The following is an 8070-nucleotide window of genomic DNA, read 5'->3' as shown; positions in this document are numbered from 1 at the left end:
GGGCAGCGGCAACGACGGAGGGGCCACCGTGGACCAGGGATCCTGCCAGTTCGGCGCCCTCCAAGCCGGACAAGGCACGGGCCTGGACATCGGCGCCCTGTCTGACAGCGACCCAGAGTTTGGCGGCTCCTGCGGCCGCTGCTATGAAGGTGTGCCCAAGTGCCCGCGCGCGCCTCGCTCTTGGCGCAACAAGGCCCTTGCTGACCCTAAACTTCCTCCCGCTGCTCAAGACACCCTTGTATGTACATACCCGCCTGCTTTTACGTAACCCACCCCTTCCGGGGCCTGCCTTTCTGCCCCTCCCCTCCCAGTCGCCTGCGTCAACGATGACATCACCGACGGCTACGGCGAGCGCCTCTCCCGCAAGGGCTCCTGCAAGGGCGACGCCACGGTCACCATCACCATCACAGACACATGTGCGTCGCGCTGAATCGATTTATGAATGACCGCGCCAAGCCAAACACCCCGTTGATTGGCGGCCGCGACGAGGGACGCCAATTGTCCCCTCCGCAGCATGGCGCGGAAGCTGCTCGTGCCTGCTGCTGCGCGGCTGCGGTGTACTGTATGTCCCATGCATGTATTGGGCGCGGGGCGGGATCCCAGCGCGTCTGCCGGATCATCCCTGCGCCACCCTGCGCAGCCTTGCCTCACCACATTTCGCACAGGTCCTTGCTCACCCCCCCCCCCATGAAACCATGCATTTGTCACCCAAAACAATCCTGCGCTGCAGGCCCCTGCAATTATCCCTCCAACTACTACTCCAACAAGCGCTGGTGCTGCGGCGACACCCGCCACATCGTGAGCGCTTGGTTGGATCGCGACGCGCGCTCGCTCGCACTGCCCCATGGCATGCTGGGCGCCGCATCGATGCCGCCGCTGTGCCTGCTGCCGTTACCAGTGCCCACTCCCAAACGACGCAGCTCCTCGTTTCGTCGGTGCCCAGCTGCCTGCTGAGTCTCACCATCTTGCCGGCTGCTTCACAGCAATCCGCAAACCCACCAAACCCAGCTAATGAGCTTCTCTATCTGAACGTTGTAAACCCGCTGCTGCCCACCCAATTATTGCACCCAAATCTCCCCAGGACATGTCCTATCATGCTTTCGATAAGATCGCCTCCCAGTCGGCCGGCGTCGTCGCCGCGCGCTGGCGGCGCGTGCCCTGCCCCTCAGGCTCGCCCTCCAAGCCCACCTGCAGCAACTGGGCCAGCTGCTTCAACACCGGTGACGGCAGCGGCGGCTCCTCATCTTCTGGTGGCAGCAACAGCAACAATGGCAACGGCGGCAACAACGACCACAGCAGCAACAACGACCACAGCCGCAACAAGAGCAGTGAGAGCGACAGCAGCAACAACAACGGCGGTGGCGACAGCCGCAGCACTAACAACAACAGTGACAACAAGAGCAGCAGCAGCCGTAGCAGCGGCGGCGGCGGCGGCGGCAACAAGGACAACAAGGGTAACAGCGGTGGCAGTGGCAGCAGCGGGAACAACAACGGCGGCAACGGGGGCGGCTCCAGCTCGGGCGGCAAGTCTGATCAGAAGGGCGCATCTGCATCCTGGGGCCGCCGTCGGCTGCTGACTCATGACCGCAGGGTGGCGGTGCGCCACCGTGCCGCGATGCGATAGGCAGACTTTTGCACGCTTCACAATGCAGCATGTTTTATGCTGCGTTTGGGCCCTAGGTGTACTTGCCTGGACCGCCAGAGCTTTGCTCACCAGTTTGCCTCAAATCCTTCACATTTATGGGCTTTGATTGACACTAGGCTGGAGTGCTTTTCCCTTCTTCCTGCCTTTCTCTTCGTATTGCCAGTCCGTTGCCTTCTCAGGAACCAAGTGCTTGCCTTGCCTGCCCTGCTCACCTGCTATTGCAATGCGTTTGTGTGCCTTTTTTCTTCGCTGCTTTGCTGCCGGCTATGCCGTTTTCTGCACATCCAACCGACACAAAACGCTCCACACAGCTTCTTAAGCAATATTGTCAAGCGCTTGCCGTGCACATGGCGCGCTGATGTCCTCTGTGGGCAACCCTGTATTTTGGCCACCCAGCTTCCCCTGCTTGGCACTGGCGTGCATTCACCATTGCGAGGTGTCGCTGGTGAACGGCCAAAGTGTATATTTCAGGCGGCGCTCACGCCCGCTGGGCGAGGGGACCACGTTTACGTGGCGATACGTATCGCGCTTGCATCCACTTCATCGACACGCCATCCCGGCTAGCAGAGGAACCCGTGCCATGCTTGACTTCCCACCTGCGCCGGGCATTGCGCACTGTTCATTGAGGCTCCTGGATGGTGACGCCTCGGAAGAATCAAGTCTATGGAGAAACTCAGGGTACAGCACCGTACCGTATGCGCAGTCGGCGGCGCAGCCGTTCGCATGCTATTGCATGTACACTTTGAGGCACAGGAGTCACTGCCTGCAGTTGCATGTAACAACACTGAATCCCGCCGAAGTATGCCGTCTGCTTATCATATCATGACATCAGCAACGTGAGATGTTTCCGGCTGACACACACGTATGTCACCGCCTTGCACGCTTGGCCACCGGCCGCTCGCCGCCGCGCCTACCTCTCCCGCCCGCCGCCGTCACCCGGCCGCCGCCTCGGCCGCGGCCCCCCTCGCCCTTGCCGCTGCCCGCGCCGCCTGCATCTTCTGGCGCCGCTGGCGGCGGCTCCTGCTGTTCAAGCAGCACCCATGCATCCTGACGTGATTGTGGGATTCGTGCTCATGAGGGTCCTGTCCTCTCGGTGTGCGCGGTGACCGGCAGTTGACGAGGCGCAGCTGCCATGTCGGGGGTCAAGAGGGCGCCGCAAGACCAATGTGCAGAAAGCAACATGCCAGCAGGCCTGTTTCCCCCCAAAGCCGCGTCTGCAGCGGGTCGTGACCCGGCACTGCAGCACGCATAAGCACGGAGCGCAGCAGAATGGTGCCAAAAAACGACGGCGCCAGACTGTCCTGGCCCAGCCCCCACCTGCAGTTGGTCTGGCTCGAGGCTCAGAAGCTGCCGCGCCGCCAGCCGCCTCAGCCGCGGGTGCAGGTCGAGCTCCAGCTCAATCGGCCGCCCCAGCGCGGCCGCGTACCCGGCTTGCGCCGCCGCCGCCGCCGCCGCTGCCTCCTCTGTCGCCCCGCCCGCGCCGCCGACGCCCGCCGTCGAGCCGAGGACGGCGGGCGCTGCCGCGGCCATGGCTGCGAGGGACTCTTGGGACGGCGGGATGATCTTGGCTGAGTAGAAGAAGTGGGGCCCGTGGCATGTGGGTTCGCAGAGCTCGGAGCGGCAGGAGGTCCCAAGGAAGCGGATGGCGCGGCCCTGAGAGGGGTGAGGGGTGTGGCATAGGGGTTGTGCGTGTGTGTGTTCTTGAGGGTGGGGCCGCCCCCTGCGCGCGCGCGCGCGTGTGTGTGTGTGTGTGTGTGTGCGCGCGTGCGTGTGCGTGCGTGAGTGCGTGTGTGTGTGTGTGTGTGTGTGTGTGTGAGGGGGGGGTATGTGCGCGTGCGTGCGTGCGTGGAGAGAGACATAGGGATAGCACGAGAGATAGAGGGTTGTGTGAGTGAGAGCGAGTGTATGAGTGTGTGTGTGTGTGTGTGTGTGTGTGTGTGTGTGCGCGCACTGGCTGTTCCTTTTTGCGTCATGATAATCGCAATTGGCACAGGCTACCTACACACAAGGGGCCAAAAGTATGGGAGAGCTTTGTGACGCGAAGGCAGCGGTCAGCAGAGGCAAAGTCCAGGGACAGCAGCGTACAGGATGTGGGCGATGTGCTTGCAGCAGGTGGACCGATGCTCCGACCATCGCTCATGCTCCGCCCCCTGCGCCCCCCTCCCCCAGCGTCCCGCCAGCCCACCTGGAACAGCCCCGGGGGCAGCTTCAGCACCGCGCCGCGCCCCGCCGCCACCTCCATCTCCCCCACGAGCACGAACGCCACCCGCCGGCCCGCCAGCGCCTCGCAGGCCGCGGCGCCTTCCAGGGGCTCCCTCGACGCGCCGCAGCCGGGCAGGCCCTCGAAAACCGCCAGCTGGCCGCGCAGCCAGGCGGACGGCTCAGGGGGCCCGTGGCTGCCCCCGCCGCTGCCCCCGCCCTCCGCTGCGCCGCCGTCTGCGCCTGGCGTCGCGCCGCCGCCGCCGCTGCTGGCGCGGCGGCGCCTCTGGGGAGTGAGCAGCACGCGCGTCCCCTCCCCGCCACCGGCGTCCGCGCCTGCCTGCTTGTCGTCTGGGGGCGGCCGCGGAGGTTGCTGCACCGCCGCCTCGCTGGGGCCGCCGTGCAGCGCAGCGCCCGCCGGCAGAAGGCCGTGCTGTTGTAGGATCGCCAGCAGCAGAGCCTGTTGGTCAAGCGGCTGCCCAGAAGCTGCCGCCGGCGCCGGCTGTAGCTGCTGCTGCGCAACCGTCGGCGGGCGCGCCGCAGCATGAGTGCCGCCGGCTGCCCGCGGCGCAGCCGCTGTGGGTAGCTGAAGCGTGTGTTGCCCATGCAGCGGCTGGGGTGGCGGCGCATGGCACTGTGGTTGAGGCCCGGTGGTGCTTGCTCTGGCAACTGGCACCTGCACGCTGTCACCTGTCACAGCGGCCTGGCTGCTCAGGGGCGGCCCACCATCTCGTCCCGGTGGCGCTGCGTCGCCGCCCCCTGAGCCGCCTGCGACACCGCCAGTCTCTGGATTGGGGAACGCGACCGCTGCGCTGGGGCCGCTCGGCGGCGCTGCAGTCACCAGGCGCGGCAGCTGCAGGGCTGGCGCCGCGTCCAGCGCTGCCTGCAGCTCCTGTGGCGGCCCCGACGCCCATCCGAGGGCGAGCAAGTCTGATGCTTGGATGGGTAGCCGCTGCTGCTGCTGCTGCTGCTGCTGCTGCTGCTGCTGCTGCTGCTGCTGCTGCTGCTGCTGCTGCTGCTGCTGCTGTGAGCACGCGCTGGTATAGGTCTGGGACGGCGGCGGCGGTGGCGGCAAGGCAGACGGGGCTGTGGGGTCGAGGAGGCGAGCGCCCACCATTGAGTGTAGCAGCTCGCCGCGCACAAACTTTCCCACTGTGAGGCCGTGAATTTGCAGGACCTGCGGGGCGAGTTTCAAATCGAAGAAGCGCGGTGTCGGATGCGTTGTGCTGGGCCACGTGTGCGTATGTGCAGTCGGGCTGCCAGGGCTCCTGCGGCAGGCCGTGCCGCAGCATCGCGATTCGCTGCGTTGCACCCGGCATCAACCGCGGGCCGACTTGCGTTGCTTCAGGGCATCATCACCTGGGCTGCTAAGGATATGTGCGCACCTGACGCAGGTCACCAACTTTGAAAAAGTGCTCCTCGATTGGCGTGACAGCCCGCACAACCGATGACATCGGGCTGCACGCGCCACCCGCGCTGCCTGTGCCGGGGTTACCGCCCGTCAGCGCTTCCAGCACCTGCATGTAGCCTTCTAGGCTCAGACTGGACACGTTTCCTGCCATATGGTCGGATTCGAAGACCTCGCGCGTAGATCAGCTCAGATCTCGCAGCTGCAGGACCCGCGTGTATATGAGCGCTGAGAGCGGTACCAGCATCGCCGCCTTGATCACCAGTTGTTCAATCCAAATGTTGACGGCTGAGAAGAGGCAATTCAGCAGCGCAGCAGTCTCGGCAACGCAATGCGAAGGCAACGGTGCCAGCCACGCATGCGATGCTCTTGGAAACAAACATGCGTCATAGAGAGATGACACTGAACCGTATACGATTGCAAAGCACGCTTTCTACAGCGATCTGAGGCTGGTGAACTTTTCCCAACCCACAATATGTGGCACACGGTGGCAAACGGGAATGGAGGAGGCTTGCATGACCCCGGAAGAATACCCGTAACTGGTAAGCCACCCCGTGGGTGCTTGCCGGTCGTTCCCGCCAGTTCAGCACGCCCAGTGCCTGTGCTGCTGCTGCCGTTGCTGCTGCGGCCGCTGCTGCTGGCGTGCGTGCTGAGGGTGCGGGGCGCAGCGCGGTGTCAAGGCCTTGATCTTATCGTGCAACTGCACTTGCAGTTGAGGTGGCGCTCCGGGCAACTAGCACAGCCAACCCTGCGGACATCCAGCAGCGGATGGCTAAGTGAGCACGGCGCGGGCTTGAGCATGGAAATTGTAGCGCGTCCGCCCCTGGTGTGTTGGCGTCTGTACGCCTTCCGCGACGGATGCATCACGCACATAAGACCCCTGCACCTGCACATTGCTGCGCCTGCACCGTGCAGCCACGGCGCCATCAGCCCGCAGCCCAATCAGCCCCTTGTGCAATCCCCTCGGCACCTTCAACCATGCAATCTTCAATACCAAAGGCTGTTTGGCGGCAACCTGCGCTATGAGGACGGCCCCGTTGACGTAGGCCAGGGGTCAGACCCGTTTCTTGCAGCACACGTGGAGTCAGTGCGGCTGGTAGATACCGGTGCGCGGGCCGACATCCGGAAGCACTCGCTCCAGGACGCGCCCGCCCTGGGCGCACGCGCGCACGCGTCTGCCCCGCGGCGACTCAGTATGCATGGGGCAGGCCTCTTAAGGTCCCATGCGCGGCAGCGCTCGTGGCCCCCCTCGTGCCCACGACTTGACCCATCAGGGTTTTTTTTGCCGCAAACACCGCAATGGAACAGACCCAGCGGTGGCCCGCAAGTACGGCGGCACGCTGCTGTGCTGGCAGTATGCCGCCTCGGTCCACGTGTACCAGCTGAGCGAGGAGGGGGCTGCGGACGACGACGAGGGGGAGGATGGGGTGCCCTCATACAGGGAGTGGATCCTGCCGTGCAGGTGCGTTTGATGAAAAGCTGTTTGCGGCGTCTGCGCGGGCGGCGGGGCGGCGGGTCAATGCTGGGAGTCGGCGCGGGTGCACGGATCCCAACGGATCACAGTGTATTGCGAGTGGGTATGGGCAGGATCCAGCGCCTGCACCCAGAGTCAAGGGACCATCCTGCACCTCTGCCTGTCCTCATGCACGTATGCCTGCCATGTCGCACTCCTGCACCCCTTTCCCCGCACACACGTTCCCCGCCCCGGCCCCGCTCACCCGCTTAGGGACTTTGACGGGCTGTGGGAGTCGCTGTATTACGACATTGGCATCAAGGACCGCCTGCTGAGGGTGGGTGGGCTGGGGGGCAGGGGGGGAGCTGTCTGGTCGTGCGGCACAGCTGTGGGGTTCGCCATGACTGCACTTCAGGCCACCAAGTGAAAGAGGCCGTCCGCGCATTGCATGCATGCGAGCGAACGTGCGCATGCTTGCGTGTGCACGTCACCGTGTACGCACACGCATGCCAGTGCACACACATGCGCATGTACATACGCGCATACGCATGCACATGCGCACGTTCATGCACATGCAATTGAACGCAAATGAGCGTTCCGCCGCGCCGCCCCCGCAGTACGCCAGCAGCGCGTTGCTGTTCAGTGAGGCGGGAGTCGACAGCAACCTGGTGGCCTGGAACAGGTGGGCGCGCCTGGGGCGGGGGCAGAGTGGGCAGACGGGGCAGAGAGGGCGGAGGGGCCGGAGAGGCTGCAATGCTGTGCGACTGTGGCGGGGCGAGGGGCCGCCGGGGGTGCCGTGTGGTGTGATTGTGACGAGGGGCTAGGGGCCGTCAGGGCTGCGATGCCGGCGCACCGTGGGCGTGCTGGGGAGATGGCGTCCCAGCATGCCCAGGGCCAGAACCGTTTCCTGGCAAGGGGCTGCTTTCGTGCGCTGCGTCCGGCTGAAACGCGTCGACGCAGGCAGACTGGTCATGTGCAGCCGGCCTGGCCCTGGGCGCTGTGGCTTGCCGAATCCTCACGCTGTGCCCCGAGCGAGGGGACGCCCGAACTGCCGCGCGGCCCGTCTCACGCCCGCGCCCCCGCCCTTCGCCCCTCCATCCCTCATTCTTCAGGGTGGTGCTGCTGCACGGGCCCCCAGGCACTGGCAAGACGTCCCTCTGCAAGTCCCTGGCCCAGAAGCTCACCATCCGCCTGGGCCACAGGTGCGGGCACATGGCGCCCCCAGCGGCGCCTTGCCTCTCAAAGGCCAGGCGTGGGTGCATGCACACGCATGCATGCGTGCGGAGATCCACCCTTGACGGCCTATGTACCAGGCACTTGGGTGGGGGAAGCCATTGATGCCTGCACCCCAGCCCCACCCCACGC

At 65.2% G+C, this 8070-nt stretch overlaps 3 protein-coding genes across 3 annotated transcripts; 2 read left to right on the top strand and 1 right to left on the bottom strand.

Moving 5' to 3' along the window:
* Positions 1–1081: 1081 nt before the first annotated feature.
* On the top strand, positions 1082–1624 carry MNEG_11569 (hypothetical protein; the record flags this gene model as incomplete). The annotated part of the gene is made up of 1 exon (XM_014039961.1): positions 1082–1624. A coding segment is annotated over one exon (543 nt), but the record flags the coding sequence as incomplete, so codon positions are not given.
* A 499-nt stretch (positions 1625–2123) lies between these two features.
* On the bottom strand, positions 2124–5406 carry MNEG_11568 (hypothetical protein; the record flags this gene model as incomplete). The annotated part of the gene is made up of 4 exons (XM_014039960.1): positions 2124–2132; positions 2963–3298; positions 3831–4358; positions 5230–5406. The coding sequence occupies 4 exons, from the start codon at positions 5404–5406 to the stop codon at positions 2124–2126; spliced, it is 1050 nt and encodes a 349-aa protein (XP_013895414.1).
* A 1069-nt stretch (positions 5407–6475) lies between these two features.
* Positions 6476–8043, top strand: MNEG_11567 (hypothetical protein; the record flags this gene model as incomplete). Its single annotated transcript, XM_014039959.1, has 5 exons — positions 6476–6714; positions 6979–7042; positions 7323–7387; positions 7818–7907; positions 8019–8043. 5 exons carry the CDS (start codon positions 6476–6478, stop codon positions 8041–8043), a joined length of 483 nt encoding a protein of 160 aa, XP_013895413.1.
* Positions 8044–8070: the final 27 nt, after the last annotated feature.

This window comes from Monoraphidium neglectum (assembly GCF_000611645.1).
Source record: "Monoraphidium neglectum strain SAG 48.87 unplaced genomic scaffold scaffold02804, whole genome shotgun sequence".
NCBI classification, from domain to species: Eukaryota; Viridiplantae; Chlorophyta; class Chlorophyceae; order Sphaeropleales; family Selenastraceae; genus Monoraphidium; species Monoraphidium neglectum.
The sequence above is the reverse complement of the archived record's forward strand: the minus strand, read 5'-3'. Positions and strand labels throughout refer to the sequence as shown.